Raw genomic sequence first — 16,360 nt, forward strand, 5'->3', positions numbered from 1 at the left:
CTGGTTTGATGCCTTCTGGATGTCACTGTTATCAGTTTAATAGCTAAAAGAGGCTGCCTTGAGCAGCCACGTCATAGTTATAACTGCCTTACTCAGCTGTTGCAGAAGAGAAAGCCCTTTAAGTAACGTGGACCCGGGAGCTGCTGCGCGGCCATAGAGCCTCCTGCGGGCCAGCAGCCACAGAGGGGATGTTCTGCTGGATAGGGGTCCTAGCACAAGTGGGGCTTTCAGAGGGAACAGACTAGTTGCCCTGATACATCACTTCCCAGCTTTAAAATGAAATGGTTGTTTGGGGTTTTTTTTTAAATCAACTTTTTTCTTTAAAACCTTTGCTTTTTGTATCTCGTGGGCTTCAGGTTAATCTTAGTGGATTTTGTTCTTTGCTTTTGAGTTTTGTTTGTAGCAACACGACATAAAAATTACGATTAGGTCATTACAAAAAAAAAAAACCCTGGCGCTCATCTGCAGGTGATCAGATGACATCAGAGGCCTGGTTTTAATTTGTGGGTAGTTCTGATTGTAACTAAAAGAGACTTGCTCCTTTTGTGGAATTGGCTGGCTATTTCCCCACATCTGGAGTTAATGAAGTCTTTGAGACCACATCAGTTGTGTTTTGCCGCAAGAACCCTTTGATCTGAAAAATCTAGACTGGCACAAGTGCAGCTTCATAACATTGCAGCTATGTTTTTGCAAGCTATAGTTAAGATACCAAAACAAGCAGAAACTATATAAAGTTATGTGTCTGTGCTAGGACTTTCATGTAGCTGTTGGGAAGGGCCTCTTTTACGTTAATACAATTCATAACATTTTTATTATGTTAATGGCTTGTACATATGTATCTGTAAATGATACGTTTGTAGGGGGCTTTCAGTTTAATTTCCCGTTTGAGATAGTGTTTAATCAGTTTTTATAAATCAGCTGATTATGTAAAATATTTGGATTTCACTCTGAAGCTTGTATTTACAAATCTCATTGATAACGTTACAGTCTAAAAGTATAATTCCTCATTGTAGGTGATTTTGCATTAATCAGTGTACATCTCCATGGCAGTGCTAAATGTCATAAAGCTTTGTTTCCACTGCTGTCCTGTGACAGTGATAGATTATCCATCAGCTATAGCATATGCTGCGTTATTCTGCACAACAGAGAACTTGTAAATTAAGCTCGGTTTTGCCTAATACTTTTGCAGTCTTAAAGGTGCAAGTATTTTTTACAGTTTGACAGAGTGACATTTCTGTTAAAATATGTCCGAGGCATGGAATATCCATGCATTCATCATATATAGTAAATACATATGTACTGTTAACATCCCTTGTAACGTATTGTCACTCTGTCACTCAGGTTTGGTGAGCATCTCTATTTTGCATTTATTCCATGCACTGAAAATGGCGAGTAAAATATTGAGCAAGAGCTCCCCGAAAGGCTTTCTTCCCTAAAAATAAATTAATTTATTTTCATCTTAAAAAACGTTAAAATAAGCATGCAACTGAGGCTGGCAAGTTTTCCACTCACAGTCAGGTGTCTTTTTACCTGCTGCTGTTTTCATTACATGGCTCGTATCGACAGCTATGCCCGGGCTTGATTCCTCCTGCCCTTGCCCTGATTCCATCATCCTGAAGTGTGATAGGTTTTATTGAAATTCTCTTGGTGTAAGAGGAGTGTCAGGGTGGTAACTTAGTCCCTCAGATGGAAGAGAGTGCTGTCTGCAGGCACATGCCCAGCCATTTGGTCTGACAAGAGCCACCAAGCAGCGAGTTTGCTAGAAAAGCCCTGGCAAGCAGGGAGGAGGGGTATTGCTGTGCAAATGGCAGCAGGACCTGCCCAGTTCACTTCCTAAATATCCGTGTGGGAGCAGTCACCCTCCAGGAGAACAATGGCTCTCTTTTCGGGAACTTGGGCCTTTTCCTTGGCTGGCCTGTTGTGCCTGGCCTTTCTCTTGCTTGGTAAACAACACCCCAGAACGACAAGGGAGAGATGTGAATGTCAGAGATACGTGCATGTGCTTGCGTTTGCATAGGAAGGGTAAAAAAACCCTCACTCTGGGATTTTAGGGCATAATGTGCCTTGCAAATTGCATTATGTAATCCTTAAAATTGGAAATTATTCTTTGCATGTGTGTTTATGAAGCATTACGTATTTACAAGTAAGGTGAACAAGTAACAAAAAACAAATACCACATCTTTTATTCTGTAGCAAAAACATGCTCTGGTTTTTCAGTGTTATATTTTTGAGTCTTTGCTGCCCTATCTGTTGATTTGTATTTAAAAGAAATATTTCTATGCACACTAGTCTTATTGCAGTATTCAGCATATTGACCAAAACACATTGTTTAAAACAAATAATGTTGTGGTTAGAGTCTTCAAGCCTGTGAACACTGGTCTGCTGATTTGACTTACTTCTTCCTGAGTACTCTTTATGTTTCTTCTTAGAGTCACTGCAGTGAAAGACTCCTAACAATTATATTTATTTGTATCTTGGAATTCTTAACTTGTTAAGAAGATTCGTTGTTTGCAATTGAGAATGTGGTGCCACATAGAAAAAACAATGGTGCTGGGTTTCTTGTGACGCTGGGCCAGCGTGGAAATAATTTGCTTGATGTTGCAGTTCTCAGGTTATTCCTCTGGACTTGCAGTGCCTGTATTTCTGATGACTACACAAAGGCCTGCGAGTTTCTGAATGGGTGATAGAACGGCTGCATTAAAACCTTTCTATTTGTCACTGGATGTTCTTTTTCTTACTGATTGTTGGGATGCCAGCTAATTCATTATTCAAACAGGCATGCAGTTGTTTTAAAATAAAATTTGTTTGGGGCCCAGTTGTTTTATCTTGCTGTTTTTATCTTGAGCAACAAGTCTGTGCGAGTCGTGCACTTAGAAAGCAAAATCAACATTCAAGCTTTTATCAGGCCACCTGGCTGAGTTGGCACACCAGAAAGTGTGTTGTTAGGATCATTCTAGTGTAGTTCCACTGTACTGTGGCAACTTGCTAAAAAGCAAATAAAACAAGGGCAACAAATGCTGCAGCTTGCTACACTGTTCTTTTTTTATTTGTGCTTTCTATCTGTCTCTGTATGCCATTACAGGTTTCTCAGTGCACGACACCCAAGTGGAACTAACCTCCTTTTATTGCTCTCCAATATTTAGGTGTATGCACCATCCCCGAGTTCTGATGATTTCAACAGAGAATCTCCAAGCTACCCGTCTCCTAAGCCACCAAGCAGTATGTTTGCTAGCACTTTCTTTATGCAAGGTAGGTAAAAGGACCTTAAATGTATGGGCAGGTGTCACTTGTCCTTCAGGCAGAAGTCTGCCATCAGCCACCGTTGTACTGAATGAGGAAGCATAAAGGCAACATACTGTGCCAGAGCCTGTGATTAAGTCTTACATACTTTTTAAACAGTTAGATGAAGGGAGCTGTCTGTTGATTTAAAGTTTTTCTCATGACATTAATTGCTGACTGAAATTTAAGGGGATTATACACCAGGCCAGATGGGCAGAATCCCCCATCCTTTGATTTGTAGGGGCTTCAGAGGAGCACACTGGAGTGATAGAGAAAAATGAGGTGAGGGCTTCTTGACTGTTCTGGAATTTGACTGTACAATATCAGCTAACAGTCTCAAGTTCTCAAATGCTTGTATATCCAGCATGCCAAAAAAAAAAAAAAAAAACCCAACAAGTTTTTCCATTGAACAAAACAAGAGCAGAATTCATTTCCTTGGCCTCACGTCATACAATTAGCTTGTGCTGTAGCCTGATGAGGCTTTGGAGCATATTGAAAGCATAGCCTCTCAGTACAGGAATCCACAGAGCACTTCAGTTTGTGCTGCAGAAGGAAAACTGCATTGACACACGGGCGTAAGGCTTATGTAATGCGGTCATTTCAGTTACTTAAATCTGCTGTTGTGAAATGTTTTTATATTTTTATGGTGCTAAGGTATTTTAGACTATAAATTGCTTATTTTAGTTTAATAGATGCTTTGCCCTGTATGTTTATGATGAGCTCTGCTTAGCCAAACTTCTCTCCCCTCCACCCCCCTTTTTTATTATTTCTTTCAGTCTGGAATTTTTATCAACCCTCTTGATATAAATCTGGCCTTAGTGAAGGTCTGTGTAATTAGCAGAAGTACTTGGTATTTTCTCAGCTGTGGTTGGATTGTATTTCAGCTATAAAGCCTCTGTTGTTTTGGGTTTGCGTTGGTTTTTTTTTATAAATATAGCAACAGTGTGGTGGCATTGAAAATAGAAGACACAGTTTAAACTGGTCACCGTTTCCCTGCTGATGGTAGTTCGGGTAGCAGAAATCTGTATTCTTGTCACACGTTTTTGTAAAGAAAAGTGGAATTCAGTACTCTTCTTCATTAAATGTGGTTTTCTTGCTTGCTTTTTTTAACCAAAAAATGAAAAAAAGATGGGACCCACAATTCTTCTGACCTCTGGAGTTCATCCAATGGCATGAGCCAACCTGGCTATGGTGGGATGCTGGGAGGCTCCTCTTCCCACATGTCCCAGTCCGGCAGTTACGGCAGTCTGCACACACATGACCGTTTGGTAAGACACGCAGCGCAGATTCACGTCTTTGTACTTGTATGTGGAGGTCTGACTTGCAAGAATTCATTTCTTGTTTGCTGCTTGTTTGTGTCAGTTAAAAACTCAGTTGTCAGAAATCACAAACTTCCTGTATTAGATTTACGTCCTTTATGTCTGTTGTGTAAATAAAAGTCTCTGGCTGTGTGGTGGTCTGTTCAGAGGTCGGATGAATCCTTTTTTCTTTAGCAAAGAGCTGGGTGTTGTATATTTGGTATCTTAAAATACCAGCATTTATTTAAAGATTACTTAATGTCTTATGTCTGTTTCTCTTCTCTCTAGAGCTATCCCCCGCATTCAGTCTCACCTACAGATATAAATGCCAGTCTTCCTCCAATGTCTAGCTTCCATCGTGGCAGTACCAGCAGTTCACCTTATGTAGCTGCCTCTCACACTCCACCTGTCAATGGATCAGATAATATTCTGGGTAAAAAGTTCTTCCTGCCCCTGTTTTTGTGTTTTTCTTTCTTTTTTAATTTAAAAAAAAATTATTTTACAAAAAAAATTAAATTTAGGGCTGCATGATGCACAAAATTAATAAGACTGAATTTATGGGATGCTTGTAGATCAGGGATATTGCACTGCTGTGAGGTTTCTGTCCTCGTTATGGCTGAAATGAGAAGCAAATTCTTTTGCAGTCAGCTTAAGTCTTACCAGTTCATTTGGTTTCACAGCCAAGCCTGTGGGTCAGGAGGTTTTGTCCCTCTAAGTTAACGGCAATTATCCTTCCATAGGTTGATAAATGTACATGTTCACCTACTAGTTCTGGTGTTGCAGTTTTCAGAAGTGCAGGAGAGAGGCAGGAAGACTGTTCCTTGGGGGAGCTTGATAAACTGCATCATAAATTCCTCTCTCAGCTGGTTTAGAGAGTACCAAGTAGCCAGGATGGTGGCTGCTATAGTCCCTTTTGCGCTTACCTAGAAAGGGAGAAATAGAGGATGATCATCTGTTCCTTGCACGTACTTGCACATCTTAAGATACATTGTAGAAATTAAATGCTTGTAGGAGCCCCTTGTGCCTTGTCAGTTCAATATGATTTGCACTTCGCTTCATTTTAGGCAAGTGGAATTTATTTAGAGTGACTATATTGGCTTTGATTTGGGAACATGTTCTGCGCTCAGATCTTTGAACAGAACCCCGTTGATGAATCTGCATGGGAAATTCAACCTGGAAAATCCAAGTTTACCATACACTTGAAACAGCAAGTGTTGCATGATTTCGATTTCTGATGTGGATAGCTTACATTCACATTATGTATATACCTCTTTGGTTTTTTTTAATGTTAGAAATCAGTAATTGGAGAGAAGAGATTCAGTTTTAAAGGGTCTGCCTTCTACAGTAAAGCAGGTCCTTTTTGTGTTTCCAGTTGGCAAGGCTTCAGACCTCCTCTTGGCTTGATGGTGTGCTGAGCAAAAGGACACGCAAAGCTGCTGACATGCAACTAAGAGCAGGGGTGACAGAAAGCTTGGTGGATATAAGAGCTTTTCAGGGATTTTCTGAAATGAAGATGCGAGTACAACACAGGGAATTAGAGCAGGGAGAGCAAGGAGACACGAAGAACTGTTCAGTGAATTGGGCTTTGAGAATCAATGAAACGTGCAGCACTTTAGTGATAAGTTTAGAATTAAACTGCAATAAAATAATTTCTGATTTTTCTTTTTGCATTTTATTAAAATTGGCCTGTCATCCTAAAATTATTTCAGTCTTCATTCTAACTGCTTTTGCTTGTTGGTCCTTAAGTTATCACGGTGATACTGTGTTTGACTTTGAAGAGGAGAGCATCTAAATTTAAATCTAATTGTTTTAATTAAATTTTTAAGTATAATGAGAACTGATTCTGTTGACACTGACTTCCTCAGAATATCCGTTTAAAAAGTGGTTGCTCAACTGTATGTGATGAATAAAATAATTAAATAAAATTTCAGCTTTAAAAATAAGTGTTGGGTTTGCTTTCCACATTACAGGAAACAGAGGAAATGGTGCTGGAAGCTCACAGACAGGTGATGCACTTGGAAAGGCTTTGGCATCTGTAAGTAGCAGTTACAATATTCAGATGTGAAAGATGTATTTTGATCATAGCATCCATTATTTGTGTTTCATTCATTTTATGCTATCAAATTGGGAATTTTCATGTGTGAAGTGAGAATAATGTACGATGTCATGTACTAGACAAATGTCGATAGAAAAGCAGTGGAAAACGCTTTTATTTGTGGAAGACTCGTTTTTTTTCTGGTGACTGAAAAATTTAGGGCAAATACAGTTTAGAAAGTTCTTCAGACAAAGTAAAAGATAACCATTAAGAGTTCAGGGCTTGGTTTTTATTTTTTTCAATCATTTTCCAGTTAAATATTTTTAACATTACTCTTAGAGCAGGTCCTGCCACAAGGTTTAAAATGTTTTCTCAGTGGCCTTATAAAACTGAGAGGTTTTGAATGCTGTCTTGTATAGCTGTAATTTATGGAACAGCCTTTAAAAATGCTGTATATGCATAAAGTTTAAACTTTTAACTCCTGTTGGAATAGTGTAGATAATGTAAAACGTTGCAAGTATCTTCAGTCTACTAAAAGCTCCATTTACATATGCATGCGTACAGCAATTATTTTTGCATTAATATAATCAGATGTACTTTCTTTACTGTATTAATTACGGGTTTATAGCAGAAATTTCAGATTTAGGCGTGGTGGCTGAGGGAACACTTCGTATTTCTCATACATAGCAAATAAGGAGACTATGTCTGACTTAAAAGAAGGACATGGCTACTTTGCAGCCCCAAAAGACAGTTCCTGGGCTGGATTCTGCATCCCTCATCCCATACCAGTGAATGCAAATATTCGCGCAGATCCTGTTACCCTTGCATCCCCCAGGGGGTCATATGTTAAAAGATACCAGATCTGATAATGTCTGTAATGTCCATACTGGGTAGGAGAACTCTGACCTACTGGCTTTGAGGCGAAAAATGTTCTCCCTGTTGCTTTCAGGGATTCAGCAATGTAGATAACAATTCACAAGTCCAGAGGGCAGTTACCACGCTCTTTTTGTCTGTCTGAGACCTGTCAGAAAAGAACTGGGATCGTTCTGGCTGCGAAATCACAGTGCTTACATACTTAAGGCTGTTAGTTACTCTGCAGATGTATCAGGATGTCTGCTGCTCTGCAGCCTGACCAAAATTTCTGTTGTTAAGTCTGACACACTGGCCAGTTAGACCTGTGTGACTGTGACGTTTTCCACTGCTCTCCTTTCCTAAACCACCTTCTCGTCCTTTCAGATGTTTCTGCCCAAGTGACTAAGCCACTAAGCTGAGAAAACCAGGCTGATGTTTTGAGGGAAAACTCTAAATATATTGCGAGTGGAAGTCAGGGCAGAAATGTTTAATCTAACTGGTGGGTGGGCTCTGGTTGTCATAGAAACTTGTTTCTGTCATCCCGTGTTGTTGCTTGGCAGGAGCAGCCAGGTCATTCCATAAATCATTTCTGTCATAGCTGATGGTGATGCATTCCATCTGCTCTATCAGTGCATGCCATAGTCTGCACACTTCAAATCCCTCGCCTCATCCATCTGCTTCCCCCGCAACACGCGCGCACCCAGCACACTTCTTGTGCTCGTCGGGCAAGGAGCGGCGCTGGCGGAGGGAGGTGGTCTGTGCTGCAGGTGAAGCTGGCACACATGCCTTCCGAGGGCTAGGAAGCCAGGAATATTCTGCTGTTTGAACCAAGTTTTGTCTGAACGCCGCAGTTGTCTTAGCTTCAGTTTTTTCTGTGGTGAGGTGGTGTGCCTTTCTGTTGGGGTTTTAAAGGCTACCGCTGCAACTGTCGAGAGGAATTCCTGGTTCTGAAACGCTGTTGATGCACATCTCACAATAAGCCTTTCATGTGCGAAACATCAGAGGATACGACATTTGTTCTTCACTTTAGGTATTAAAGACCATACAGAATAGTATGTGATTAAACATGTAAGGCCAGATAATACATTTGCAAAGGTTCTTTTATTTTAGGTTTAAGCCTGGATAATTGTGGTCTTAATCTCAGGGTAGGCAAGAAAGAGAATTGTACATGAAAGTATTTACACAAAGTTCCTAAAGCCCTGTGGATTATGCATTAGTTTGGATAATGAACTAGTATAGATAGAAAGAAAAGAAAATCTGGGTATTCGTGCCATTTCTAATGTGTTTCCCTGAACATTTGCCAAACAATAACCCTTTAAGATTGTGCCCATGGAGGGTTATATGGCAGGAGAAACATCTGGTTTATTTCATTGCCTAATGCCAAATCAAAACACTCGGTCTTTAATTTAGAGGAGATCAAACAGGAGGACTGTTTAACTTTGTTGATTATATCAGACCTCTTTGTGATAACTTATGTTTTGATTCCTACCTCAGAACTAGGGTAAAGGCCTTTGTACGGTCTCCTGGTTTAAATAGCCACTGGTCCTCTCACAAAAGAAAAGAAAATGTAGGGAAGTTGACTTCTAAAAGTAATTCATGAATTAAGTTTCTTTGTTGCTTTAGACTCAATAACATTAACATAACAAAGCCTAACTGAAATGTACACTGTAGTGTTTAAAAAATTGGACTAACAGCTCCGAGGTTTGGCTCTGCAGGCTCTCAATTGTGCAGCTTTTGTCTAAGAGCCTTTTCATTAGACCCTGGCATATTGGCACCCTGCTGATTGGAATGGACCATGACTGATAGGAGGAGGAGTCTTATTTGTTGCAGTAAAATGAGTCATGTTACCGTTTAAGCCTGGCAGAAGGTGTCAGGGTTGTTCATCATTGGTCATTTAACAGCACAGCGGCCAGGGACTGCATGCAGAATGAATTCTGACCTCATGTTTTAGTTGGGGCTTTGGTACAATGTAGGTTTTCCCTCTTAGAAAAGTACAGCAAAATAAAATTGGCAGGTAGAGTGGTGGAAAACAACCCGATGCAAAGGAAACTTCGTGGCCTTTGTTCTGACAACATTTTAATTTTCCAGATCTTATCTGTCTGGAACTCACTGCAGTTCCCATACTGACACCCAAGATTTATTTTTATACTGATGCGCAGCGCGTGAATTTCCTACGATGATCTCAAGCAGCTTGTTCTTTTAAATATATTTTCTTTTGAGCATGCATGAAAAGGAGGTATTTCTATTAGTGAGCTGATGGTGTTTCTAATGAAAAAATACGATAGACCAGGAAGGAGCATGTGGTCTAGCGGGTCCTGGTTTTGTCAGTTCAAAAAATACAATATGGAACTTAACCAAGTCCCAGTTTATTGTCAGCTACATGCTGAAATATCATATTGTCTGTGTGAAGAGACATCAACCACACTGCCAGTGAGGATTTTTTAACTGCCATCTGATGACTAACAAATCCTGGTCTCTGCTCAAGTAAAACAGGTTTGAACTGATGACCTATAAAAATATGTTCTAAAGCCCATAGTCAGCCTCTAAACCTATTGGATTCACAAAATGAGCTTTACAATATTCTCAGAATTTTAAATTTTAATTAAAGCTTTAAGCTTTATGTCTTCTGTTTTTATCAAGACTTTTTAATTACATTAATAGCAAGGAATGAATTGTTCCAAGTTGAGGTTTGGTGTCTTAAGGGAGCAATTGATACAGAAATAAGAGAGGAAAAATTGTGTGTGCTGCAGTACGTGGCAAGAGCAACAAGATGTCAGATGTTTTCTGTTTGGTAGGTACCAATAGTAACTAGAGCTGAACGCTGCCTTGGTATTTTCTCTCATTGAAGGATTAATTTTTAGGAGATAACATGTGTTGACTGCCAAGATCCTTTCTGTCTCTGAAGTTTGGGAAGTCGTCATTCCTCAGTGTTTTTCTGAACTTCTGATTGTTATAATTATCTGTGTACTGTTAACTCTTACGTATATCATTCCCTTTCAGTGATAAAAAGGCTGTAATTTCTGCTGCTGTTAAAGTAGAAGGAAGATCAGTTGCACTTGCGTTGCTATCAGATACAGGCTTTGCTTATTTTGACAGCTGCTTGAAAATGAAAGTTCTCTGGACATCTTTAGAACCTTGAGTGTAATAAAGGAGAGCTGTGATTGAAGGATCAAATTGGTTTTTTATCAATCCAGCATTGAGTGACAATTAAAAGCTTGAAATTGAATCCTAATGACTATATTTTATTTTTTTACTATGCCTTATGATGTGTATTGATATACAGTCTCTTTTGTCTGTTTTTAGATTTATTCTCCTGATCATACCAGCAGTAGTTTTCCATCGAATCCATCAACACCAGTTGGATCACCATCGCCTCTTACAGGTAGAGACTAGCCATTTGTCATTAACTTGTTTTGAAAACATCCTGGTTTAAATCACAGCAAAATCAGCAGTAGCTTCCTTGCATAATGACTTATATATTTTGTTTATTTTTCCATTGCACTAAACCCAGACTTGTAAATCCAGATTCTTAAATATTTTGTTACGAGTGTTCATTTAAATCCTGGCAACTGGCTTTGGAAATTGCCTTACTAAAATAATATTTGAAAACATTGAATGACCATATACTATCACAGCTCTAAAGATACATGTCCAGCTCTCTACCTCTGGAGAGAAGTGATTTGCTTGGTTTCTGGGCTTTTTTAAAAGCTGTATGTTAAACCTCTGTGGCAGCGCTCAGTGACAAACACAGCAGATGTGTGTTCCCTCTAATGAAAATACAGTCGGCTACGAGACTGCAGTTTTTATACAGGATAGCTTTTCATTCATATCTCCCGTGAATGCTTTCATTCTATGGGAGAAGAATTTCTGGCATTTTTCAAAAATAAATGCTGTGTGTTGCAGCCACCTCGTCACCTGTGCTTTGTGTGTTCGTAGTGTGAATGTGGGAAGAAGCATTCCAGCGTGGAGATGAACTGTGGGCAGCTGCCTACAGCTATTAGTGGGTAGTGCAGCTTTCACAGACACTGTGGCCTCAGCTGTCTAGTAAAAGTTGAACAGCTGTTCTCCATACAAAGAGGACTGTGAAAGCTCCATTGACTTAAATTTGTTGTTTAACAAAGAACTAGAATTACAAGTAAGATGATGTAACTTTAACCCTGTTTTTTCCTATAGTGCAATTTGTTAAATTATTTAACGTTTATACAACAGTTTGTTTTCCCATTCTCTGTTGTTTAATATATCCCTGCAGACTCCTGGCAGTTGGATGCTTTTTTCCAAGAATTCTGGTTTTTAGGAAAAAAAAAAAACCCAAACCCCACCCGATTTATAATGAAAGGGGCACCAAATGAGCTTACGTGGGCACTTCTGCAATAGTGAAGCTGTTGCATGCAAAATGCAGTCGTATACATATGTATGTGAATATGTGCATCTACCCAAACAGCATCAGGCAGGAAACTTTCCCTGCTTGTACTTCAGTCAGGTTTAATGGACACTGTTCTGGTTTTCTCTGGACTTAATGGGTTAATGGCTATCTGACACGGCATAACTGAGCTGAGAACTGCTTGCTCGGCGTCACGTATCTATAGCTAAAAAATCCATGCTGAGTTTGAGTAATGATGGGAGCAATGGGGTTTTTTGATTTAGTGATTACAGTTGACAAAAGTTTTGTGTATCCTTGTTGTGCTGAAAGGGCACATCAGACCAGGAAACTGTTGTTTTCATTTTGACATCAAAGCAAACATTGAAAAGCGCTCTGTGGCTGGAAGAAAGAAGTTCTGATATTCCAAAGTATTTAAAAATGTAAGATCCCACTTGGAGTTCCCTGACTGGGTACCACACCTAACCATGTAAGTGTGAAAGCGCTACCTAATTTCTGGGTTCAGAAAACAAATTTGAGATTCCTAAAGTTTGAGCTTTCCCTTTGTTGTTGATGCCTTCATCTGTCAGAACCCGCATCAAACGTAGAACTCTGCACTTTGTGTTCCCTGCTCTGGATTCTGGTGGGTAAGACAGTAGTAGGTAGAGGCAAATAATAGTGAAATCCTTCTCAGGTGCAAACTTAGCATCTGCTTTACAGTTATACCCTCCTACCCCACCCCCTTTAATCCAGTGATACAGAGTTTATCAAGCCCTGGGTAAATTGCTCCAGTAGTTAATTACCTTCATTTATGAATCTGGACTTTTATCTTTATTCCCAGATGAGTCACTAAGAACACAGTGAAGCACAATGTAAAGTAATTACTACTGTATTTATTGCTATTTATACTCCTGGTACCCATTTTCTGTCTTGACCCAAAAAGTTATTGCAGATAAAACAAATGTTTTACGTATACTGAAATAATGTATTTTGGAGCATTTTAGCCTTCACTGTGTTTTTCTCTTTTGCAGGTAGTTGTTTATGTAGCATTATTATAGTTTTGACTAAGTCACAATTTACCCATCCTTGAATTGTAAATTGCAGTAGGAGCACTCTATCTGCCCTTTAGAACATTGGAAGGTAGTAGCTTTGTGAGACATTTAAGTATACGAGTGCATCTTTGGCTGCTACATTGCTGAATAAGGACTCATGATATTTTTTATTAAAAAAAAGCTTTGAGAACAACATGATGAAAACCCCCCAAGTACAGTGAGACAGTAGTGCCTGCCTCATTTTCCTTACCCTCGTTTTACTTCGAATTTTACATAAAGGTGCCCAGAGTGTAGCTGTTGGCATGGTTTGAATGATGGTGTTACACGTATGTGGAGCTTATATATGGGTCTGGGTGGTGGGAGCCTTGGCATTTTAAGAGCCCTTCTCCCAGCATCAGTCGTTCAGCGGGGTTCTGTCGGTTCCGAGGGTGCAAACCCAGCTCTCTGCCGACTGCAGTGCGAGGGTGTGCTTGAAAGGGGAGCCAGGGGATTAGTGTTGGGGAGACTCCAAGTAAGAACAATGCTAGAGTGATTACAATGGATGACCCCTGTAAATCCCAACACTTGCCTGGCTTACTTGTTTTTTTCGTGCCGCTATGTTGGTGCTGCACTAAAAGCTGCAGTTGTTAATTGCAGGGCTTGTGGTGCCAGGATGCTTTTTAACATAATTGGTGGATTTCATGCACAAACTTCTAGGAGGGGGAGTGGAATGAGAAAGCAGGAAATCGGTGCCATCTGGCAACCTGCACAGACATGGAGACAGTGTGTGCCACCGCTCAGGAAGAGCACGAGCATTACTAGAGGTGTGATTAAAAACTGCAGGTTGCAGTCGGGTTGTTCGTTTGAGAGGAGGAGTTGAATATTTCCCCCCACCCCCTTTTCTTTTGGTTTCCTTTGTGAGAAGGCCCAACTCAAAGGAGTTTTGTTCTGGGCTTACATGTGTTTTTTCCGTTTAAAAACAACAACAAAAAAATCGTCATACAAAACAAAGCAAGAAAACCCCATCAGACTCAAGGCACAGGCATTGAGTCTGTTTGCCTTCTCTTCTTAACTGATTACCTTTCCACTTAATATGCAGCTGATGCTTTACTGTAGGAAGTAGTGCACTCAATTGTGTTAGTAGTAAGCACTCGTTAAAGCCTTGACTATGGCCTTGCCTCTAGAAAGAGTTTTGAGCAGATAAAATACTCTAAAGTTCTCATTAACACTTTGCAAAAATAAGTGGGACGCTGAGCATTATTCCCAAGTTCAGGAATGTCAGTAATGCCGAAGGAGACTACAGCTCCAGACCCAGAGTAGCTGCATGAAGGGAAAATTGGTAATTATAAACTTACTCGCTGATGTAGTTATATTTTAAAAGAGAATTCCAGCACAGTTATGGCAGCTCTGGGCTTTTATGAAATTGGAGGTGGTTTATTTTTTTTTAATTAGAAAGGAAATATGTAGGTACCTTAATAGCTATGCAAGCTGTACTCTTTTTGTTAAATAAAACCCTTTCTTTAAAGGTAACTACTTGCAGCTCTCTGAACAAAGGAACTGTAATGTTATTAAACCTTTTCCCAGTTTTCCAGACGTACAGCTCTGGCTGTTATTGAAAGAACAAGCCCACAGGCTCTTCCTTTAATGAGCTGCTTTGGATTGTATGTCCATAATTTATTAATGTAATTGCTTTATTATTACATTTGTATGGCTGAAAGGAAGCTGTCTCTAATGGACGTAGAATTTCATGTAGTATCTTTATAAAAGATGCATTATTAGTTGGTGAGAAAAATATATGTTACACTACTTCAGGCTTTGTTTTTAAACTACCATTTTATTAGTTACTGCCTTTCACGTGTAATTATTGCTAAATTTTACATGTAACTAGGTATTTTTATGTCAGATTAGAAGCGATACGTAGTTGTAGTGTATAGGTGATATGGATATAACTGTTGATTTGTTGCACAGTCAGTGATTCTTTAGCTGCCAGTTGACCGTAAATGTATCAGAAAAGACCATCAAAACCCCCAAACAAATGGGAATATCCTAGGTTTATCTTTATTGTTCTAAACTGGGAATGTTTTGAATTCTAAAATGGTATAGTGTAGAACGAGATAAGATAGATAAAGCTTTTAGATCTAGTTTTAAAATCTCTTTAGTAGAGAAGTATCATAAAAAGTTTTCCAGTTTTCTTCGTTTCAGTGTCTGTTTCATTTCTTTAAATATGCAAAACCCCACATATTTTAACACTACTAAAGATCTGCCTACACAAACTGAACGTAATCTGAAGAAGGAGGAATTCAGCAGCCTCTTTGTGATGGCACTGGCAGAAGGCAGGTATTTTAGATCCAGTGTGTGTGTTGACTGTTTTCACGTTGGAGTACTTTGAAGGTTTAGCTTTTTGTCATCGGTAACGTGTCTAACCATGCAGATGCCAGGATATAAAAGTCATCTCTCTCAATAAGGCAGGATGAAGGAATTTGTCCTCCTTTGTATCCCCATATGTTAGCTTACCTTTATGCAGAGTATGTTGGGTTTAATTATGTTGAGAAATACTGCATGTCTGCTTCCCACTCCTGCTGCCGAAATCTGTGCCTTAACCTAGACAATCTTGACAGGTGCCAGTCAGTGGTCTAGGAGCGGAGGACAAGCCCCCTCATCTCCAAACTATGAAAACTCTCTACACTCCTTGGTAAGAATTGCTGAAAGCAACATAGTACTTTTTATTTAAATGTTGAAGGCTTGGTTTTGTATAAATCCTGCATATCATTAAAGGAAACAGTAGGATAGCATTACAAATGAATTCTTCGCTAACAAATGGCCTGTTCAGTTGAACAATATAAGACGTGCAGGGTGTGTCTTTCACCATCTGTTCCTTGGGCATCAGGCTTCTGTGCTGAGGACAGCTGGTGCTAAAGCACTGTTATGAGATTCTGGTACCTTTTCACAAATCCATAGCTAATTCTTATCTAAAGTTCAGTCTGGAGAAAAGATAAAGACTTCATGCCGTCGCATTTACTCGTCCTTCCCCCTCTCTTCCTGAAATGGTAGTCTCTCGGGCTTGTTTTCATGACTCTGTCATTGAAGTATTAATGTGTTTTATTTGTAATCATTATTTTCCATTGGGGAATGTTCATTTATTAAATAATGAAACATTTTACAGAAAAAACACACAGGAAATAATCCACAGCATTGTAAATTCTCTTCTTTGCAAGATTCAGCAGGGGATTTAAGTTACTGACTTGTTTCTTAAATTTCTGATACAGCATCAGGAAAGGGGAAAATTTGAGGAAGGTTTTGATTACTTGTTAATATTTCTAGTTTCCACCGATTTAATCTCTTTTTTTGACTAAGATGAATACATTTAAGGGAAATCAGTTTTCTTTTCTTCAGTATTTTTGCAATTAAACATAATCAATACGTACATCTTAGAATCCTAACGTAACTGCAGAGTTAAATATTAGCCTTTTCTTATCTTAATATAATCAGATCTCTGTTGCATTAACTT

The 16,360-nt window shown here is 39.3% G+C and overlaps 1 protein-coding gene across 2 annotated transcripts in view; it reads left to right on the top strand.

The window, feature by feature from the left end:
- The window catches only part of LOC311194915 (transcription factor 12), a 48,934-nt gene that overhangs the window by 17,860 nt on the left and 14,714 nt on the right, over positions 1–16,360 (top strand). Inside the window, exons 2-6 of one of the 2 annotated variants that reach the window (XM_084268158.1) lie at positions 3,144–3,249; positions 4,866–5,010; positions 6,548–6,612; positions 10,768–10,846; positions 15,471–15,544. In XM_084268158.1, the coding sequence (XP_084124284.1) occupies positions 3,148–3,249; positions 4,866–5,010; positions 6,548–6,612; positions 10,768–10,846; positions 15,471–15,544 (465 nt within the window). In that variant the 5' untranslated portion in view covers positions 3,144–3,147. Of the gene's footprint in view, positions 1–3,143; positions 3,250–4,415; positions 4,548–4,865; positions 5,011–6,547; positions 6,613–10,767; positions 10,847–15,470; positions 15,545–16,360 lie in introns of those variants that run through there. The other variant, XM_084268157.1, reaches the window with a different exon arrangement.

The sequence above is a fragment of the Gallinula chloropus genome, assembly GCF_964237585.1.
Source record: "Gallinula chloropus genome assembly, chromosome: 9".
Taxonomy (NCBI): Eukaryota; Metazoa; Chordata; class Aves; order Gruiformes; family Rallidae; genus Gallinula; species Gallinula chloropus.